Here is a 23,359-nt window from a genome sequence, read left to right on the forward strand (position 1 = left end):
GGGGAAAAATTGCATCCTCATTTGAATATAACTTATTTCCTTTGTAATTTCATTTTTTATTTTATGCATTTAAAAACATCATTCTGGGGGCAGCTAGGTGGTGCAGTGGATAAAGCACCAGCCCTGGATTCAGGAGGGCCTGAGTTGAAATCCAGCCTCAAACACTTGACACTTACTGGCTGTGTGACCCTGGGCAAGTCACTTAACCCTCATTGCCCTGCCCTCCCCCCCCAAAAAAAAACCAACAACAACATTATTCTGAGGAGTCCAGAGGCTTCTCCAGACTTCCAGAGAGCAACATGACACAGAAATGTTCTGAGTATATAAATTTTTTTTTTAATTACACAATCCTTTCAAGGCTTCTTACAATTTTGAAGGATCACATGATTTAATTGCATATGAAAGCCTTTGAAAAGTATAACGTAGCCAATAGAATTATCTTTAAATTTTAGTTTGTTCTTAAGGTGTTACCAAAAGTTTCACTGCTTGTAGACCAGAGATTAATAACCTTCAGTGCATATCTCAGAAAATATGCCAGATTATAAAATCACCTGTGCTACCTTCTAAGTAATCTGATATTCTCACTTCCATCAAAGTCACTGTAACTTTTTCAGTGGTTTGGTCATTTAAGCTCTTCCCTACTCTTGGCTCACCTGACTTTTCAACTCATGTTTTCCAACTCCTTCACCATGCATCCTCCAAAACCTAAAATGAACTAAATGTTGCCATTGCCTTTACCAGCCTATCTATAAGCCTACTTAAATATTCAGCCATTCAAAATGCATTTATTAAATGCTTACTATTTTCTGGGCATGGTTCTAGATGCTGGGGATACAAAGACAAAAGCAAAAATGTCCCTCACTTCAAAGACTTAAAGAGCTTACTTTCTATCAAGGAAAGCAAGTGTGTGTATGAACATTCAAAAACAGACGGTAAAAGGGAAGACTTTCAGATATAAAATAAGCATTCTACACCTTAGAAAGATACGAGGGGCAGCTAGGTGGTGCAGTGGATAGAGCATCAGCCCTGGAGTCAGGAGGACCTGAGTTCAAATCCAGCCTCAGACACTTGACACTTACTAGCTGTGTAACCCTAGGCAAGTCACTTAACCCCAACTGCCTCACCAAAAAAAAAAAAAGAAAGAAAGAAAGAAAGAAACAAGGCTGGAATAGCTCAACTGTATATAAAAAGCAACCAATAAAACAAATAACTTACTCAAGAGTACAAACTGTCTTAATATTTTTGTCCCCATACACTCATTTGAATAAGACCTAAACAGGAATCTTGGAAGTTTAAGTGATGGGTCACCATCAGAAAAGATAGACTGCCTCTGTGAGAGAACTTGCTCAAAACCAAAAAAGATTCTGGAACAAGAGACTTCCTTTCCAAGAAGTGGCAAGCCTCAGAGCCAAGGTCCTGCAGAGGTTTCTGCCAATCCTAAACTAAAGGTCATTGCTCTTGGTAAAAGAGTACTCTATCGGACCAGGTGAAAAGAACACTGTAACACTCTAATTGAATGGAGCACACACAGTAACACTCAGCCAAGCCAGAGACTAAACATAGTGAAGGCTGTAGATGTCCATCAAAGAGTGAGTTCAGGAAGTCCAACATATTAACCTATCAGATATATCCTGCCCCAAGAAGAGTACAGTGGCTGAATTATCTGCCCCATCAGTCTGGCAGTATCCCAACAGCCAAATGGCATGCCTTGTCCGGTCTGGAAGTAGCCAGTACTTTCAAGGAGTCACCCAGTGGAGTAGCACAGTTATTCAACCATCAGCAACATGAGAACACACAATAAACTTCAGGAGGACTCTCCTGATAGAGAATAGTCAGTGAGTTCCTACTCTTCCAAAAGTTGTAAACTGCCTTGGTTTTCTTATACCAGTGCCCAACTACTATATTACTTTAAGTTCATGCCCACTCTTCCCTCACATATTCTGTGTATTTATGGAAGAATGTACCCCAGGTATAGGGGAATATATTTTATAACTATTATTCTTGTTATGTTGTTTCAGTAAATACCTTTCTGAAAAGCTAATTGAGTTTAGCTAGCTAATTGTAAAGGGGAATCACACCAATGGGGGTTTATGAAAACCACCCATAGGATTACCCTGAAAATCCCCTCTGGGGACCAAATATACCAGTGCCATGTGAGTTAGAGGAGTGAAGGTGGTGAGGGGGTGTTACATAAATTAGAATATCATGAGTAAAAGGAATCAATCACATAGAAGGTGACCTTGAGTCTGACGATACATTAGTTGGATATGTCAATGTAACCTACAAATAAATCATTTTAATATAATGGTACACTTCACAAAGAATAAAACTGTCCCAACCTGCACCACCAATGAAAATATCTGGAGCTTTAGGCAAGCCGTCTCTTTCACCCTGCAAATACTTCCTCAACAGTCTAACCTGGAGATACCTGTTGTACCTGTAATTCTTATGTATTTCTTAAGACAACAAACTTTCAGAACCATCGATTTGCCTTCACTATTCTAACCTTGCCCACAGTCTGTTTAAATGATCAAAGACTACATTACCCCAATGATCTGTGATTTCCTCAGCACAGCAAACTTCTATGAAAGCAAATCACAACTAGTCTATCGTTGCTTGTCCTTTTCAGTGTATCCATTTTTGTGCCCCTATTTGGGATTTTCTTGGCAGAGATCCTGGAGCAGTTTGCCATTTCCCTCTCCAGCACATATACAGATGAGGAAACTGAGGCAAACATGGTGAAGTGACTTGTCCAGGGTCACACAGCTAGTAAGTGGCTGAGACGAGATTTGAACGTGGGGAAGATGAGTCTTCTGACTCTAGGTTCAGCACTCTATCCACTGTGCCACCTAGCTATCCTTAGAACTAGTTTATCAGAAGCAATGCAGTCAAAATTAGAAGGGAAGCAGAAAGCTGGGAAACAATTTTTACAGCGAGTGTTTCTGAAAAAGGGCTCATTTCTAAAATATATAGGGAACTAAATCAAATTTATAACAATGTAAGTCATTCCCCAATTGAGAAATTGTCAAAGGATCTAACAGGCACTTTTTAGGTGAAGAAATCAAAGCTATCTATTGCCATATGAAAAAATGATCTAAATCACTATTGATTAGAGAAATATAAATCAAAACAACTCAGAGGTACCACCTCACACCTATCAGATTGGCTAATATGACAAAAAAGGAAAATAATAAATGTTGGAGAAATTGTGGAGAAATTGGAACACTAATGCATTGTTGGTGGAGTTGTGAACTAATCTAACCATTCTGGAGAGCAATTTGGAACTATGCCCAAAAGACTATGGGACTGTGCATACCCTTTGACCCAATAATACCACTACCTAGGTCTGTATCCCAAAGAGATTATAAAAAAGGGAAAAGGACCACATGTACAAAAATATTTACAGCAGCTCTTTTTGTGACAGCAAAGAATTGGAAATTAATGGAATGCCCATCAATTTGGGAATGGCTGAACAAGTTGTGATATATGAATTTAATGGAATACTACTGTGCTGTAAGAAATTATGAGCAGGCAGATTTCAGAAAAACCAGGAAAGACTGAAGTGGACTGATTGCTGAGTGAAGTGAGCAGAACCAGTAGAACTTTGTACATAGTAACAGCAACATTGTATGATGATCAACTGTGATAGACTTGGCTCTTCTCAGCAATGCAATGATTCAAGACAATTCCAAAGAACTCAGATGGAAAATGTTCTCCACATCCAGAAAAAAGAACTGTGGATTCTGAATGCAGATTGAACCATGTTTCTACTTTTGTTTTTGTTTTTTCTTTTTTGAGGGTTTTGCCTTTTATTCTGATTCTTCTTTTACAACATGACTAATGCAGAAATATGCTTAATGTTATTGTACATATATAACCTATATCAGATTGCTTTCTGTCTTGGGAAGGGGGAGGGAAGGGAGAGAGAGAGAAAAATTTGGAATTAAAAATCTTATGAAAACAAATGTTGAAAACTAACTTTACATGTAGCTGGAAAATAGTAAAATACTTTTATGATTTAAAAAAGAACTAGTTTATGACTTAGTAAATAAGTACTAGGAAGTTGCTTGAGACACAAAAAAGTTAAGTGACTTGCCCAGAGTCACACAGCTAATAAGTATCAGAATAATGATTTTAACCCAATTTTTCCAGACTCCAACTTCCACACACTGCCTCTCAGTTCTAATTGCCACCTCTAAAATAATCTTCCTTTACAAAGAATTATAATTACTCAAGTCTTTTTCAAATTAAATCTAAACTTCCTGGGTCTTGTATTCAAGGTTCTTGATACTTTTACCTTGCTTCCCATCTCTCATCCTCTTCTACCTTTATATCTCTGTAGTAACTATCAAATTCATGCATTTTTCATACTATATATCCCATTGCCTGTAAGAAAAAAGGGGGGTTTGTATTTCTTCATATCATAACTTTTTTGATGAATAAAAATCTCATTATTAATAAAAACAAACATTATTCATTAAGACTATGTCAATTTGGGGCAGCTAGGTGGCGCAGTGGATAGAGCACCCGCCCTGGAGTCAGGAGGACCTGAGTTCAAATTCGGCCTCAGACACTTAACACTTACTAGCTGTGTGACCCTGGGCAAGTCACTTAACCCCAATTGCCTCACCAAAAAAAAAAAAAAAAAAGACTATGTCAATTTGAAATTTGCAATGATTTTGTCATGGTCCACGTAGTTTTTCATTAATAAAGTTTAAAAAGGGGGGCAGCTAGGTGGCACAGTGGTTAAAGTACCAGCCCTGGCTTCAGGAGGACCTGAGTTCAAATCCAGCCTCTTGACACATACTAGCTGTGTGACCCTGGGCAAGTCACTTAACCCCCATTGCCCCAGGGGGAAAAAAAGTTTTTTTAAAATAGGGTCATAAAGTTCACGGACTAAAAGAGAAGCTCAACAATGTTGTCCACTCCATTTATTTTAAAGATATCTAGAATGTAACTGAGCATGACTTATGTAGGGAGTAAGTGCTAGAACTAGAATTTAAAATCAGGTGCTCTGATTTGGGGTTGAATTGAATAAGAAATGTAACTGGTTTCAACATAGGTTCCAAAAAATCTCCATGAATACAAAATATGGCCAAAAAGAAAAATAGAAAGCAATTTATCCAAAAAAAGATCTGAGTTTCATGACACTGCACCCAACAAAGCTAAAATGATCTTGAGGGAGCCATAGTGTCTATAACAAGGGAGATAATAATTCATTTCCCAGTGTTCTGTCCTGGGCAGTATTTGGTTCAGGAAAGACATTAATAACTTGGAGGGTATCCAGAGAAGAATGACCAGGATGGTAAAGGGTCTTTGAGCTCAAGCCAGGAGAGGGGGGATTGCTGCTCTCTTTATGTATTTATTTGAAGGGCTATCATGTGGAAGAAGGATCAGGCTTGTTTGGCTTGGCTGCAGAAAGCAGAACTAGGAACAATGGGTGGAAGTTACAGAGAGGCAGATTTTGGCTCAATATGAAGAAAAACTTCCTAATAATTAAACCTCTCCAAGAGCAGACCGGACTGCCTTTGGAGGTAGTGGGCTCCTGTTCATATGAGATCTTCAAGCTAAGGCTGAATAATCAGCCATTTGTCAGGTATGTTTTAGGGGAAATAAATGGTTGTTCAAGTAATCAGTTGGACTAGATCCTAGTTTCTCAAACTGTGGGCTGTGACCCATATGGGGTCATGTAACTGAATGTGGAGGGTTGAGAAAAAATTGGCAACAGTAAAAGGTTATGTATACCTATTTTATATACCTACATACCTGGGGTCGTGTAAAAATCTCTTGGGCAAAAAAAGAGTTGTGAATGGAAAAAGTTTAAGAAACCCTGGACTAGATGGCCTAAGACATCCCATTTAATGAGATTTTGTGAAGTTGTGATTATCCACTCCAATAGAGAAAAGTCATAAGCATGGAGTTCTGTAAAAATGTTTATATTTGGCTCTAAAAGATACTTTAATGAATAGCCCAAGATATTAAAATGAGTCTGCATTTCCTGAACCTATAATGTCTAATCGATGGAAGGGAGACTAGGAGGAAAAGTGTGGGATACTCCATGATTGGTAGCAGAGTGAAATAGTGGAAAAGGTCCTGTTTGAAGTCAGAGACCTGGGTTTGAATCCTGCTCTAATCTAGTCCAAATCCATGATCTTTTGATCCTATATGAGGTGACTGGGGGGAAAAAACACAAATACACACAAAGCCAAATTAATTTATACATAAAATCCCACATGGTACATGGGACTTTGAAGTCAGATGACCTGAGTTCAAATCCTTCTCTGATACTACCAGTATGACTTTGAGCATGTCCTTTAATTTCCCAGAGCCTCAGCTTCCTCATCTACAAAATGACAGGGGGGGGACAGGATGGCTTCCAAGGGACTTCTAGTTATAGATCAATGATCCTGAGTTCTAGTAACGTACAAACAACAAACACATTTGCTACCAACACACAGACATGAACCATTCTATCACCTGTGTAGCTCAATCCCACCTGAAGATTGCTCTCCTAGACTTTTGAGAGCTACAGCAATCTTGAGAAAACATTCCCCAAGTATGGATAGAAAACTAAAGTTTAGGATCCTATCCAAACTGAAACTGAAGCTTATAATCTTTCTTGCTTTTGTTCTTTAAATACCTCGTTTTTGTCTGACTGATATTAAACTGAAGGGAAGAACACAAGTAGTACATTTAAAATACTGGTTAATTTCTCATAAAACTGTCAACTTTGACTCTGAGTCCTATAAACTGTAACTCTGGCTTCATGTTAGAATCCATACCACAAGAAAATAAGCCACATAGGTAGCTTTGAATTCTTAGTTATAGTTCAAGAAAAAGTTTACCTTAATTGAGGAGAGCAATGTGATTACATATATGAAGCCACAAACAAAAATACAGGAGCCTACACTTCCCCAGGGGAAGAGAGTCTAGAGTCAGAGATCTATCCCCAAAAGGAAACTGATGCTGCAAGAGAGAGAGGCAAGTATGATTTGCTCTTAAGAAAATAAGGAGAGTAAAGTCACTGGAATGAGATCTGAAAGGCTGATCAATTCTGGAAGGCTTAATGCCAAGCTACCACAAGAAAGTCACCATAAGAGAACAGAATCCAGAATGGGCTTTTTGGGAGGGGGAAAGGAAGAAGGAAGTAAAGGGAGATTTCCATTAAAAAGGAAACCAAGAAACCAGCCCAGGGCTCTTGACAGAAGGAAGAGTATTGCCTAATGTGAACTGAAATTAAGGAATAAGTCTATTCCACAGAGGCAACTATCATATAGTGACAAGAACACTGGATATGAATCATAAAGCATAGATTCAAATACTATTTCTGTCACTTCCTACTTATATGACTATAGAAAAGTCACTTAGTCTTTCTCAGCTTCAGTTTCTTCATATATAAAATTAGGAAATGAATTAGATGAACCTTATAGTTTGAAATCCTATGAGTCTAAGATAAAAAGACTGGCCTTACATGTAGGTAAAGTAAACAACAGTTTAGCAATATGGTTTCAAGCTGCTGAAGAGACATATACACACACCCATCTCTCTACTCATCTCATTATTGCCTGAGATTCTATAGTAGGAGATCAATTTATTTAGCATAAGACTTTTGGTTAAATACAAATACCACTGAAAGATGTATACCTTAGGGTGAGTTTGTCAGTTCCCTTCCTGTGATTGGGTCTTAATGGAGAATAATAATAATATATAACAATAACAACATTTATTTGTGTTGAGGCTTGTGAAGTGCTTTAAAAACAATAAGTGAAAGAAGTGACTAAAAGTGAGGTAGAGGATGGTAAAGAAAATGCAGAGATGGGAAGCTGTGAATCCTATAGACTCACTTGGGCTCTTTCATAACTTTGCCCAGCCTGTATTCATCTTGTTCACCATGTGATTTACCTATTCAGGAAGCATTTGTGAGTGCCTCCTCTGCAAAAAGCACTGCACTGGATACTAGAAGGAGTAAAATAAAAATTAAAAGAAAGAGACTTTTAAAGACCTTACATTTCATTTGGAGAGAGAAGATATACACAAATGTAGCAATTAGGGAACAAAATCTCCTGCATAATGCAATACAACCTGCTTACAACGCAATGAAAGAATGCAAAGTAAGAAACAGATGTTAATAAAATGTTAGCTCGCAAGGCTACATGACAGTCAATCTCTAGCTTCTAGAAAATCATTTCCTATAAATTCCTAATATAAAGCTCAATAAAGCATCAAAAAGCCACACAGAATTTGGCACACATCACTGAAATCTGACCTGGTCCTACGCTTTTCCCAACTCCCCAGCTGGTGCTACTACTTCCCCCAAGTTCCAAATGATGAGTTAGCCCTTATTCATATAGAACCAAGTGGGAAATCTTATTAACTTAATATCTAACTTTTCTCTCAAAAGAAGTTCTGTGTATTACCATACTTAAATTATTATCAGTTATTGTCTATAATAATATTGCTTTATATGTGTATATGTTTTTTCACAAAGCACTTTCTCATCCATTATCTAATATAATATTCATAATAATCTGGGTGGGGTGAGGTAAGTATTATCACCATTTATAGATAAGAAAACAGAAGCTCAGAGGAAGTGGACTGTGCAGTGGAAAGATTCCAATTTCCATTATACCACACTGCTTAGTTTAGTACTTGTAATATTTTGTGGGTCCTACAGCAATTTTCTAGTCTATAAATCAATGAACAGTATTTACTTTTTCTTATTGGCCAGAGATTTGTCCAGAAGCTGGGTGAGGCCTTTGAAAAGTCAAGATACACCTTAACTCATTTGTCAAGATTTCATTTACTCCCATCCCACATTAATCTTAGTTATTATTGAATTGGAGTAGGCATTCTAACATCCTTAACAAAAGCAGTAGAATTGCACCTATTTTCTTCATTTTGATGCTTTCTTGTTTTTATCTCACATCTCCAAATATATGATCTACTTTTGGATTATAGATTTTAAAAGGAGAAAGAAAAATGCTTCTTCAAAACCAATATGGACCAAGTCTGACTATATATGCAATATTCCACACCCATATTGCCCCACTTCTGCAATGAGGGAAAGGACACACTGAGCCTGTTTTCTATATGGTCCGCATAATATATTTATCTATCATAACTTAAAAAACAGCATTTTCTTTCTCTAGCTCATCTCCTTTTCAAAGTCAAAATATCTGGACCCTAGCTCACATTTAATATAGAAATAATTTATAAACCAGTTAAATCATTTGCTCACCTTTGTCCCACTTCACTTTTGCTTGAATTATCTTCTTACATCTTCTGCTCTCCACCCTTTCCCTAGTTGCTAGGCAGATCATCTTCGCTGGCCTCTACCTACTATCATCCCTTCATCACTTACAATTAAACACTAAGAAATTAATAAGGCAAACAGTTGCAGAGAACACTAATAACACAACAAAATCTATAATACATCTGGTCTCTATAGCCTCCAACATGTCCTTAATATGCAAAAATGAATAAAAACAGCCACAGAAAGATGAAAAATAGATTTTCTTTTATTCTGGAAATTTAATTCCTTGTAACATTTTCCCCTATTCACATTCTATATGGGTGCAGTGGATCAAGTGCAGGATCCAATTTCAAATTTGGCCTCCAGGACTTACTAGCTGTGTGACCCTGGACAAGTCATTTAATTTGTCTGCCTTAACTGTAAAATGGGGATGATATCACCTACCTCATAGGGTGGTTGTACTGTTTTAGTTTTCAGTTCCAAATTCTCTCCCTCCTTCTGCCTCTTCCCTATACACTGAGAAGCATAAAAAAAAAAAGATACCCAGGGGCAGCTAGGTGGAGCAGTGCATAAATCACCAGGCCCTGGATTCAGGAGACTTGAGTTCAAAATCCGGCCTCAGACACTTGACACTTACTAGCTGTGTGACCCTGGGCAAGTCACTTAACCCTCATTGCCTTGCAAAAAAAAAGATACCCATTATACACAGACATGCAAACATGTCCACATTAGCTATGTTGGGTAGAAAGGGGCAAGCAAGAGAAATAAGAAGAAAAGGAAAAAAATATGCTTCAGTCTGCACTCTGAGTCCATCAGCTCTCCATCTGGAGGTAGATAGCACTTTACATCATGAGTCCTTTGGAGCTGTGGCATATCACTGTATCATTATAATGCTCGGTAACTAAGTCTTTCATAACTGATTATCTTACAATTGTTGCTGGTACTGTATAGACTGCTCTTCTAGTTCTGCTCACTTCACCTATTGGTGTCCCTCAGTTTCCAATTCTTTTCCAACACACACACACACACACACACAAAGCTGCTATAAATATTTTTGTACACACAGGTCCTTTTTCTTTTTCTTTACTCTCTCTGGGTTACAGACCTAATAGTGGTATTGCTGGGTCAAAGAGTATGCAATTTTATAGCCCTTTGGGCATGGTTCCAAATTGTTCTCCAGAATGGTTGGATCAGTTCATAACTCCACCAACAGTGTATTAGTGTACCATAGGGTTACTGTAAGGATGAAATGAGATAATATTTATAAAGCACTTAGCACAGAACCTAGCACATAGTAGGTGCTCAATAAATGCTTATTCTCTTCCCTCCCCCCCACCCCATTTTAAATTCTTTACATATAAACACCAAGTGGAAAACAGAGTCCTAATTCCATCATCACTGGAAAAAATTGAAGCTGGGTTCTTGCTAAGGAAAGAACAAAGAAAACCAAAACAAAACCCAGACTTCCACTCTGTACAAGATGCCTCTTCTCGGGGGCAGCTAGGTGGAGCAGTGGATAAAGCACCAGCCCTGCATTCAGGAGAACCTGAGTTCAAATCTGGCCTCAGACACTTGACACTTACTAGCTGTGTGACCCTGGGCAAGTCACTTAACCCTCATTGCCCCACACCAAAAAAAAAAATGCCTCTTTTCCCTTTGGTCCTATAGGTCACCCTCATATTTTGAGTAAAGCAAGTCTTTCTCTTCAAGAATGAAGGCAAACAACAAGAAGTAATAGCCTACAGGGAAATAAAATTTTACTTGGCACAAAGACAAACAGAAAAGTGAATGATCAAAAAGAAATATTTATTGATTGAATTGAATACAATATTTTATCCACATGCCTCCACTATACTCCTAGACAACCACAGAACAGATTCACAGAAACCTAAGATGGAATATCTCAAGGAGCCAATGATCTCATCTACTACTCCTTTGTCTAGACAGGCTTCATTTAACTATTTGAGGCAGAAGGGCATAAATCTTGTTGTATTGTTGTTGTTTTTTAGTCTCTTGGAAAGCTTCCTTTTGTAATCACTTTCAGTGCTCACCATCAGACTTAGTTCAGGTCTACTCTAAATCTCTTCTACTAAAAATTTTAGGGCTTTCCAGTTTCTCCTCAGTTCTAATCTGGTTTGTATGCTAGTACCAACACATTGTTACCTCAGTGAATCTATAGTCTGTCAAAGTGGGTACTCCATCCACTGGAATAGATCACAATGTACTCATCCTGTGCAATTCTTGCCGTGCCTTTCCCACAATTTCTCCAGAGAAGTTCTAAACATATTCCTAGAAGCCTTTCCTCCCTAAGTCTTTTTACATTTTGTGGGTTCCAGTGGAGCAGTTGGCATGTTTTACTAAGTGATTGGTCCACTTCCTTTCCAATTACTTATTAACAGACTGATATATCTTACCCATCCTGGGGACAAACCAATCTTTCTAAAAACATGTTTTCATCAAATAAATTAAGTGTTCAAAATTCTATAATGATTTTTCTCTGTCTATGAGACCAAATCCCAACTTCTTATTCTGTCATTAAGGGAACTCATAATTTGGTACTATATCACTTGTCTAATCCTACTTCCCATTACTCCTCAATAGAAAATCACTGCTCCAATCAGGTTAGTCTCCCAATATTTCCAGCCTGACTCCCAGCTCCTTTATGCTTTCAAGCTAGTGTCCCTTCTGGCTCCACTTCCATAGTAAATGCTTCTAAATACCACGAGTCCTAAACATTTGCAAAGATAACCCAGACTGACACACACCAAGTTCAATTTGACATTTCACATCTTCACCGATTCCTTGCTTGTACCACTGCTTTCCCAAGTTCAAATGATGAGTCATGGTTTATAGCCCCATGTTACCCACACCCCTCCCATCCAACTCACCTCACCCTGAACATCTTGCAAGTTTATAATGTCACACATATAGTAAACATACAGAAATAATCCCATATAATCTTCAACAATATAGGAAGAGTTATTTCATTACAGTGTAACGCATATACTCCTACAGACCTAGCATAAATTATCACAAGTAAATTTGCTTACCAAGCATTCCAGATAATCAATAATAAAAAGGTTTGTTGTTAGTCTGTTTGGATCAATTACCATTGAATATTCACTGAGGTATAGACTGGTTTTAAAAACTGACAGGCTGGTATATTTTCTGTGTTTCTGCAAGACTGATTAAAAGTTTTAATTATCCCTCAGCTTTCTCTTCTTCTGGTTAAGTAATTTCAATTCCTTTAAACATAACAGCAAAAAACTACCATGCTTTTATATAGTACCATTCTTCCTTAATTTGCCTACTTAATACCCAATCATTTAATTGTCTTCTCGGATTAAAACAAAAAGGGTATATTTATTTCATGTGTACTCACTGGTTATTATTTTTCCTCCTCTGAGGAGGTCTGAGCAACAGTTCTGGAGACTGCCCTCCTCCCAAACCTTCTTACCTTCCAACTAAGAAGATTCAATATTAGGAGCAGCTAGGTGGCACAGTCGATAAAGCACCAGCCCTGGATTCAGGAGGGACCTGAGTTCAAATCCAACCTCAGACACTTGACACTTACTAGCTGTGTGACCCTGGGCAAGTCACTTAACCCCATTGCCTCACCCCCCCCTCCAAAAAAAAAAAAGGAATACTCAATATAGTAATTATCTCACTGTAGGAAGTCCCATTAACTTTCTTTTGCAGGGCAATGAGGGTTAAGTGACTTGACCAAGGTCACACAGCTAGTAAGTGTCAAGTGTCTGAGGTCGGATTTGAACTCAGGTTCTCCCTGAATCCAAGACTGGTGCTTTATCCACTTCACCATCTAGCTGCCCCAGTCCCATTAACTATCAGGGTGACTCTTGGAGGCCTTAAATTTGTAGCTCTACAACAGGGAAACAGCCTCTAAAAAGAGGCTTATCCCCCAAGCTGGAGAACACTGGAGGTTCTAAGGCCCTAAGCACTCCTTATTCTTAAAGAAAATGCTGAAATAATTTAATTTGGTTCAAATTACCTAGGCCAGTTCCACAAAATTATTCACAATGCATCAACCTAGGCTGTGAAACATATTATTCATTCACCAACTTCTCACGTAAGAATTCTTGGACAAATGAACAATCTTGTAGGAGAGATGAAACCACCCAAAGAACTACTGATAGTGTAGTCAATGGAGTTGTTTCTGGCCTCCAAGGATGTTCAAGTGTTAGGTAGGATGCCTCATAGTCTGCCTTGTCATGTTGCTCTGTGAACACTCTGACAATAGCAAAGTACCCCCCTCACCTGCACCCATCTGGAATCCTTCAACAAGGGAACAAGCAAGCAAGGACAATGGGGCACTCAAAAAGGCCTAATTACGATACATAGGCATTTTTAATGGATGGCTATTTTTTTTAAGACTTCAGCTTCTAAGCTGACTAGTCACAGCACAACACAAATAGAGTTCCTTGCCAGGAGAGATTGTTTCACTCATGGTATTTGGACCCTTAGTGCTTAACACAGCAGGCATTATTTACTTTCATTCCCTTACCCAAAGACAGTGGCTCCATTGTACTGTCTTGCTGTAACAAATCATTATCAATACAACTGAGATACTTACTTTAACAGGTTTCATTTATTCTATACAAATAAGCTACAATTCTGCAATTCATTATTAAGTAACAAGATTGAAAGTAACAATATATTACCATAATGTCTCCTTTATATCTATGATCAAACCAATGACTCTAACAGGTTCCAGAGTCAGTCCTGGATGGTTGTGGGTGTTTCCAGGCCCAACACTAGCACAAGTATAGAGGATTAGATGAGGTCCCTCAGGGATAGTGCTTATGCTCAAAGACCAGGGATACTCACTCAATGCTTCAAAGAACTATGGGCTAACAAACATGGGTACTGTCTCCCCCACTGCAAACTCAGATAATGCAGTCTCACTTCTGGGCAGCAGTAGCATCTGCATCCTGATTACAGTGGGTACTGATTCCTCAGCTCTGGTTCCTATTCTCCTTCTTAACACGTACTTTATCAGACACAATAACTTATCCTCATTAACTCCTCCAACAGTGAGAATTCAAATCTTTCTTGCTGAAGATGTCACTAATCTTTAAAGTCACAGATCCAACTTCAATGTTTCACAACAATTACAGAACGGGAAAATGGGAATTCTCCAAATAGATAAAAATAAAATAGTTACATCTACCATAATTTGTGCAGGTTCTGTTTAAGATTTTCCATAACAACTTAGAAATTGATGAAAAAAGAACATTCCATATCAAAGCTTTCACTTACTTATATGACTTCTTTTTTAAAAAATAATTTTATTTCATATCATTTGTTTTTTTTACATCACCTAAATTTCCTCCTGTATCTTTCCTCCCCCTCAAAGAGTCAAAGCATATACATTACAAGGATATTTTGAAGAGAGGAATCTGTGGGTCAAAGGGCACAGGCATTTACTCACCTTATCTGCATCATTCCGAAATTGCTTTCCAAAATGGTCGTATTCATTCAAAGCTTCAACACAATGCACTAGTGTATGCATCTTCCCACAATCCCTCCAACGTTGACTATTCCCATCTTTTGTCATTTTCTGACTTCTCACAAGGACCCAAATTTCTTCAGATTTCAAACTATATCAGCAACGGTTGAGTATGTTAATAGACAAAGGCTTACCTAACTTAAAAGTAAGTAGTCATTGGTAGAGACAGCACTGGGCACAGACCATATATGAAGTTTGAGGAAGGTGAGCAAAGAAGACATGAGTATAGGTTTCAACTTGACTGGAGATAGGAAGATCTCCTTCCACATAATCTCCCAACTCTATATAGCAATAATGACCTGAAAACTCCAAGTCTAGAATAAATGTATTGGTCCACAGTACAAAAATATCATCTTCGGCCTCAACAGATCTACTAGTAGCTCTCATAAGCTTCAAGTAATGAGCAGCTCTGAACATAACTGACAGAACCAGCCAGAACTAGTATAGTTTTTAGAAAGCAGAGTCATTACTGTGCCACATCATGCAACAAATAGGAGAATTAACTAGTAAAGCCCAAGTAAGAATGGTATCTGAAAGGTCCTGAATATGAAATATCTTATTTTCAGTCAGGTCACATCACAGTGAGTTAAATTCACCATTTAAACCACATAGAATCAAAACAATAAATTTATTGAATAGGTCTTATTTTGCTAGACACTGTGGAGATAAGACAAAGCCATGTAAGACAATGGTCCCTGCCATGAAGACTTGATAATTTAGCTCAGGAAACTAAACAAGGGCATGTAAGACAAAAGTTTCTGCACGCAAAGACCTTATAATTTTGTTGGGGAGACTACACATGAACAGTTAATTTACAAGAGTTAAATAGAATCTTAGATTCAAAGTTGGAAAGGACTTTGGAGATCACCTAATCAACCTTCCACCAAAAACAAGAATCCTTTCTAGAAGAGACTCTGCTTAAATATTTCCAATGAATCCCTGTCCAGAAAGCAGTCCATTCTTTTTTTTTTTCTTCTTTGACAGCTCTAAATATTAAGAAACACATCTTATGTTGAACTGAAATCTGCTCCCTAGCACTTCTACTCATTTATTGTCACAGAAATTTTTGAAGCCACATAAAATAAATCAAATTCCTTTTTCATGGTACAGCTCTTCAGATATTTCAAAATAGCTATCATGGGGGCGGCTAGGTGGGCACAGTGGATAAAGCACCGACCCTGGATTTAGGAGTACCTGAGTTCAAATCTGGCCTCAGACACTTGACACTTACTAGCTGTGTGACCCTGGGCAAGTTACTTAACCCCCGTTGCCCTTAAAAAAAAAATAGCTATCATGTCCCCTTAACTCTCTTTGCTTTTCCAGGCTAAACATCTCTACTTTCTCCAATTATCCCTTATATACCATGGTTTCCATAACCTTGACCATCATCCTAGTTGCCCTTCTCATGGCATATTTTAATCTGTCAACAATCACTCCTAAAATGTGGTACCCAGAAACTGAACATGAGACTCCTCATTCAGTCCATCCAATGTCCTTGTCACAGAGATTATATAGTATAAAACAACATAAGGTATAGCAAAAGGAGTATAGGATTAATTGTTAAGTAAGTTGAGCTAAACATAAGTTCTATTGGAAGTCAGAGAAAGAAGAGATTACAGTGAGCTGTAGGGAGTCAGAAAAAGCCTACATAGTAAAGGTAAGATTTAAACTGTCCTAAAGGATAGCTAGGACTGGGATAAAGGGGAATAATTCAAAGAGGATTCCACATTATGGGAATAATGTAAGCAATGTCTAAAGTCAACAATTAAAAGACAGGCTTGGGGGGCAGCTAGGTGGCACAGTGGATAGAGCACTGGCCCTGGAGTCAGGAGTACCTGAGTTCAAATCCGGCCATTAGACACTTAACACTTACTAGCTGTGTGACCCTGGCAAGTCACTTAACCCCTAATTGCCTCACCAAAAAAAAAAAAAAAAAAAAAGACAGGCTTAGAAAAAGTGAATAGCCAATAAAAGCAAAGCAAAGGGGCAGCTAGGCGGCACAGTGAATAAAGCACCAGCCCTGGATTCAAGAGGACCTGAATTCAAATCCAGCCTCAGACACTTGACACTTACTAGATGTGTGACCCTAGGCAAGTAACTTAACCCTCTTGCCCTGCAAAGAAAAGAAAAGAAAAGGATTCCTAGAAGAGTTGTGGGCAACAAAACTAGGGAGGTAGTTTAGGGCTAGATTGAACCCAAGATTAAGAAACTTTGGCTCTGTGAGTAGCTATTAAAGGTTGAGCAAGGAAATTTTACCATTAATGTGGCATCTTATTTTATTCTGGTGATACAGAAACAAGACTAATTATAAGAAAGGTAGTCAGCTATCTAGAGTATAAAAACATGGTTTTACATATTTTACTTTAATAAATGCACATTTTGGGTGCCCAAAAATTCATTTCCATGACAGACTGTTATTTATTTTGTGATCAGTTGAGTCACATATATTACAGTGAATGCTCAAATTTTCCAGGAAAAACAGTGAACTGGGCATACTTTTAAAATGTAGGGGAGCTCAACTTTCTTCCCCCCCTTTTTTAAATTTTTTTTTTTTAGTGAGGCAATTGGGGTCAAGTGACTTGCCCAGGGTCACACAGCTAGCAAGTGTTAAATGTCTGAGGCCGGATTTGAACTCAGGTACTCCTGACTCCAGGGCCTGTGCTCTATCCACTGCGCCACCCAGCTGCCCCCCCCCTTTTTTTAAGGGCAGTAAGGTTAAGTGACTTGCCCAGGGTCACACAGTAAGTGTCAAGTGTTTGAGGGCCGAATTTGAACTCAGGTCCTCCTGAATCCAAGGCTGGTGCTTTATCCACTGTGCCATCTAGCTGCCCCCCCTGGAGCTCAACTATCAAACCTTGCTAAGGTATACAAATAGCTTGTCTCAGATTAGATGTGCAGAATGAACTGGAGAAAGACTAGAAGAGCTGTTATAAGCTTATTGTAGCTTTTCTTTTAAAAAAATTCTTTGTCATGTAGGATGGCACTCTGGGGAGGGAAAGTGGGTGGGTGAGGAGTTATGGGAAAATTTAGATTATTAATAAATACAAATTATCTCAATAAAAATTCTTGTTAAAATGAAGCCCATTCGATGCCCTGGATTCAGGAAGACCTGAGTTCAAATCCAGCTTCAGACACTTGACACTTATTAGCTGTGTGGCCCTGGGCAAGTCACTTAACCCTCATTGCCCTGCATAAATTAAATTAAAAATTTTTAAATGAAGCCTATTATATTCATTTTTGCATACAGGGGCAGGGCCAGAGGGATGGATCAGGATGGCAGAAGTTATATGGAAGGAAGAGTCAACAAGATTTTATGACTGATTTAATTGGGGTGGAGTAGAAAGAGAAAGGAATCTTGTATCTTTCAATCTAAAGGGGGTACTTGAGCAAAAACTGATGCACCAACAATGATAATACTTTCCATTAGTTTCTGCAGTAGATTAGCTACTGTTTGTATTGACTATTACTCCTCCAAGGTTATTTGAGTGAAATTGGGTTGTATAATATCACCACAGAAGGTTTCTTTTAGGGGCATACTTAACATTTATAGCATTATCAGAGGGGCAGCTAGGTGAAGCAGTGGATAAAGCACTGGCCCTAGAGTCAAGAGGACCTGAGTTCAAATTAACCTCAGGCACTTACTAGCTGTGTGACCCTGGGCAAGTCACTTAACCCTAATTGCATCAAACATCCCAGGCTATCTCATCCTGATTATATCTTCAAGAATGAAGGACAAACAACAGCATTATCAGAGCATAGGCTTAGAGGTGAAAGAGATCATATAGTCCAAACTCTTCATTTTATAAATGGGGAAACGGGCTCAAAGAAGTTTAATGATTTGCTCATAGTCACAACGTAGTGACAGAGGTAGGATCTGAAACCAAATCTTCCTGACTCCAAGACCAACAAGGGAAGCCACTACATCATAGTGCCTGTCCTTTGTATCCCCATCAAGATTAAATACAATGGGGGGGGGGGCAGCTAGTGGTGCAGTGCATAAAGCACCAGCCCTGGATACAGGAGAACCTGAGTTCAAATTGACCTCAAACACTTGACACTTACTAGCTGTGTACCCTGGGCAAGTCACTAAACCCTCATTGCCCAGCAAAAAAAAAAAAGATTAAATACAATAATTAAGGTGTGAGAGAAATTTTGTTTTATTCTCCATTCCAAAATCATTTTCCATGACATTTAAGAAACACATCAAAGTGACCTTTTCCTTAAAAGACAGCTGCTCTAATTTGAATATAGATGTATAGTTTTTTCTAGTTACAAATTTGTGTATTTCAAGGGGGCAGCTAGGTGGTACAGTGGATAAAGTAAGGCTGCCTGAATTCAGGAGGACCTCTGACACTTGACACTTACTAGCTGTGTGTCACTTAACCCTCATTGCCCCCCCCCACACACAACACACACAAAATGTGAATTTCATCTGTATTTGTATTTGTATAGCTATATACAAATGTGACTTGATTGACAATCTAATATCTTTTGTGATATAAGGTTCTTACACAGAGGTTTGTAACCAGACATACAAAAACAGAGGCAAAGAAATAATCTGACAATAGACTGAAATGCTCTAGAAGGTAGAATTTCCACATGTGAGTTGCTCAACTTTAATTAGGAACCAAAGAAAGCTGAAATCTAAACAAGAACCGTTCTCATAAGTCTAAAAGGATTTAAGAAAGTTTCTTCCAGATAGTCCCATCATAAGAACTTGCTTTATCATTCTTTGATTACTATTGAAGCAACCTCTTTCTATCTCTGGTAACATAATCACTTTAGGCATAGGCTGCTTTATGTAATTAAAGTAGTATCCTTCAACATAATTACTGTAGGAGAGTAAGCTTAATTCAAATTATCCAGGGGTTTTTTTGTCACTGTTGTCCTTAACAAAAATAAAGAGAAATAAGGTGCACTAAGAAGTTCTTCTCTACTCAAACCTAGTTACTTAGAGTCAGTTTGTAACAAAGAATCCTCAGTTATTGGGGGGAAGAAGGGGAGGACCAAACACTGAAACCAAAAGTAAAATCCTCATCAATGAAAGATCAACCTTAAAATGAAAAAAGGGGGGGGGGGAAGCTCAGTGTGTTACATAATCTCTAGAAATAGCCACGGCCCAGTTTGGGGACTGGGTTAATGGGGATTTAATAATCCTGTGGGAGAGAGCAGAGTAGAGAGGGGGAGGGGAGAAGTTCCCATCTGCCCGCAAAAGGGGAGACAGGATCAAGAGTAGCAAAACAACACTTTAGTGTTCGTAGAACACATGGTAAAACTAAATCTAAAATTCTCCAATGGAGCACTCCACTAAGAGGTCCCATGAAGGAACAAAGAATGGAAATTTCATACAACCGAGTCATTTATCTGCCCCTTGTTCTGAACACAGAATAAATCAGAAGGTCTTTGCTATATCAGTAGTTACCAATCAATGAGTGCTATCAATGAATTTTCCAAATTTTAGTTGTAAAATGAGACCAGGTGCAACAAGTAACTTGATTTTAGCAACCAGATCTATAACCTCCTAAAACAAAATATCATATCCTAGATGATTTCAAGCACATTTTACATCGTAATATTTGCATCCATTAGAGCAAAGGTCACTAGTGAGTGAAATTACAACAGGGATCCTCATATCCTGAATTGTTCTAAATGAGGGTGAAGATAAAACAGACCTTCCTACATTCTTCCCAGAAAGGACAGAGAGTCTTTCACACCTGACCGAATCATACAAGGGAGTAATCTAGATTGTAATCTTACAAAAGGAAGAGGAAATGAGAAAAGAGATGGAATATAAACCTAGAAAAACAATGGTGGGAAGGGAAGGGAAATCATATATTTACAGCTAGGACAAACTTTAGAGGTCAGCTAGTTCAACCTCCTCATTTTACAAATGAGGAAACTAAGGCCCTGAGATTAAGTTACTTGCCCAAGGCTACATAAGCGGGTAGATGCGTTTGAACCATTCCTTTTGACTTAAGACTCTAGAGCTCTTTCCACTGGACTATACTACTCCATCACTTGTAGTAACAGCAGTACTGTAAAAAGGTAAAACTCAAGGTAATAGCTCTAAGTAGAGGAAGAAGAAAGGAGAAAGACAAGGTAGAGGCAGGAATGATGGAAAATGAGCCTTGTCAATTTTCTAATCACTCCGTGACTCAGCCACCCACCTGGCTAGGACCACCAACCACTGGCCAGTAAAGGCAGGACATAGAAAGATGTTGCTATATAGCCAGCCAACAATAATATATGGTAGGGCAGCTTGGAATAGGCAGGAAACTTGACAATAACTAACAACTGTCCTCCACAAGAGTTTAAAAGGAAAAAACAACATTTTTACTCTCCAGGAGTGAAGAATGAAAAATACTTCTCCACTAGAACTAATGTAGCCTTTTTTGGTTTGGTGTGGTTTGATTATTGGGGGGGGGGGTGGAGTTGGGGAAAGGGGGCTACAGCACAAGTATCACGAAGGCCTGGATTTGAATCCCACCTCTGAAATGTACTAGACAGACAAGTCACTTAACCTCTGAACCTGTTTCCTCATCGGTAATGCAGGGATAAGATCTGTGGTGCCCACTACACAGGACTGTTGTGAGGGTTAAATAAAATAATTATGTAATACGCTTTGCAAACTTTGAAGTAGTATATAAACTTCAGTGAATATAATAACTACCATAACCTGGCTTCCTAAGAGTTTGGGAGGCCACTCTATAAGCAATCCTGCTCCCCAAGAGTTGGAGAAGGAGGAAATCTTACAACTTCTCTAGAGTTCGGATGAGGGTGGGGGTCGGGAGTCGGAGTTCAGATGTTGGGGAAGGGGTGGGTTTACAATAACTTAGCTCCCCAAGGTGTTCAAATGGAAACGATCTTATAATCATAACCGAGTTGCTGCAGGGTGTTCATATGGGGGGGGGGGTGTCTTGCAACCGACGCTCAGCTCCCTCAGGAATTCAGATGGAAGTGGGGGAAAAAGAATCTTACAACAACCCAGCTTTCCCAGGAGCGCAGGGGAATCTAGATGTCATCGTATCCCAAAACCCCAAAGATCCGGGTGGTGGTCTCTAACAACAGCCCGCTCCCCAGAAGCTCAGGTGGAACGGATGTCACCGTACCCCAGCACCCCAGAGGTCCAGGTAGGGGGCTAACAGTCCAAGCCCCACGGAGTTTGGATGGGGGCAGGGAGGCGAGTGTGGGTGCCGGACTCACTCACCCCGCACACAGAGCAGAGACATGGTCCGGCAGAGGCGCGGGCGCAGCCGCCGCTCCCCGCTTCTCCTCCGCCTCAGCAGGTGCCGCTGCCGCTACCGCTACCACTCGCCTCCGGCTCCCCGGCTCCAGCTCTGGCCGCTCCTCATGGCTCCCGCCCCGAGCGGGCGGCGCCGGCTGCTCCCCGAGAACCGACCCCCGCCTGGTCCCGCGCCTCAAGAGCTTAGTGGGCTCCGGGCGGCAGCGACCACCGGCTGGAGGGACAGGGGCAGGGGCGGGGGCAGCCGCCGCGGCGCCATCTCGGAGGGAGGCGGGAGCAGCCGAAGCGCGCTCTCACCCTCACCTCGACCCTCCCCCCCTTCCCACCTCCTCCTTTCTTCCTCCCTCCTCCCTTCTCCCGGCTGGGCTCCGGAGCCCGGGTGGAGTCCTGGCCCCGCCACCACTCCCCGACCCGCCCTGTCCCTAACCAATCAGAGCCCGAGGTCTGCCCCGGCCCCGCCCCCTAGGCGGCCGGACTAGCAGGGCAGGGGCGGGGTCTTGCTCTTACTCTAGCTCTCCGTGTAGGTGTGGCTTCGGCAAAGAACAAACCCAGATACGAACACACACGCACACATGCACACGCACATACTCTCTCATCCTTACCAGAACACTCTCCTCCAAGCCACCCTAAGACAGAGGCGTAGCTCAAAAGCAAAGAGGGGTGGAGTCTCTTCCCTCACCTGGAGGAGGAGGAGTGTGGTTGTTCATTGCTCCACCTACTTCGGGGACGGGACTTCTAAGTTTCCCTCCCACTTTGGGCCGGATTTCTGGGCTCCACCATTAGAAAGAATCTAAGTTTGTCTTCTTTCTGTTTGGATTGGGCTTGTTCTCTCTACAGGTGCATTTCCTTAAAGTTCCTAGGTTCCTTGGCACTAAAGAATAACGGAAGATACGACGGCCCATCCCCCTCAGAACAAGCTTCAGGATAACCTCTGGGAGTTCAGTCGTTTCAAAAAGACCTCATTTAGGTTTTCCTGGCAAAGATATTACAATAGTTAGCCGTTTCCTTCTCCAGCTCATTTGACAGATGAGGAACCGAGGCAAATAGGGTTAAGTGACGTGCCAGGGTCACACAGCTGGTAAGTGTCTGAGGTTGAATTTGAACTCATGTCTTCCTGACTCCAGGCCCGGTGCTCTAACCACTGCGGAGAGTTAGTAATAATTTAGTCCAAAAAATGTATCAAGCAGTGAGGCAAAAAATAAAATATAAAAATGATTGGCCGAAGGTAATATGACACAATGGAAAACACAGGGACTGAGGACTAGTGAAGATGTTGGAGAAATCACTTCACCTTTCTGGATTTCAGTTTCCACAAATGGAACATGAGGAAGTCAGA

The 23,359-nt window shown here is 39.9% G+C and overlaps 1 protein-coding gene across 1 annotated transcript in view; it reads right to left on the reverse strand.

Annotated features, from left to right (window-relative positions):
* UNC13B (unc-13 homolog B) overlaps nucleotides 1-22,280 on the reverse strand; it is a 353,350-nt gene extending 331,070 nt beyond the window's left edge. The window contains exon 1 of the mRNA XM_044002642.1: nucleotides 21,988-22,280. Coding sequence (XP_043858577.1) covers nucleotides 21,988-22,009 — 22 coding nt within the window. The 5' untranslated portion in view covers nucleotides 22,010-22,280. The remainder of the gene's footprint in view (nucleotides 1-21,987) is intronic.
* Nucleotides 22,281-23,359: the final 1,079 nt, after the last annotated feature.

Source organism: Dromiciops gliroides, chromosome 1 (assembly GCF_019393635.1).
Source record: "Dromiciops gliroides isolate mDroGli1 chromosome 1, mDroGli1.pri, whole genome shotgun sequence".
In the NCBI taxonomy this organism is placed as follows: Eukaryota; Metazoa; Chordata; class Mammalia; order Microbiotheria; family Microbiotheriidae; genus Dromiciops; species Dromiciops gliroides.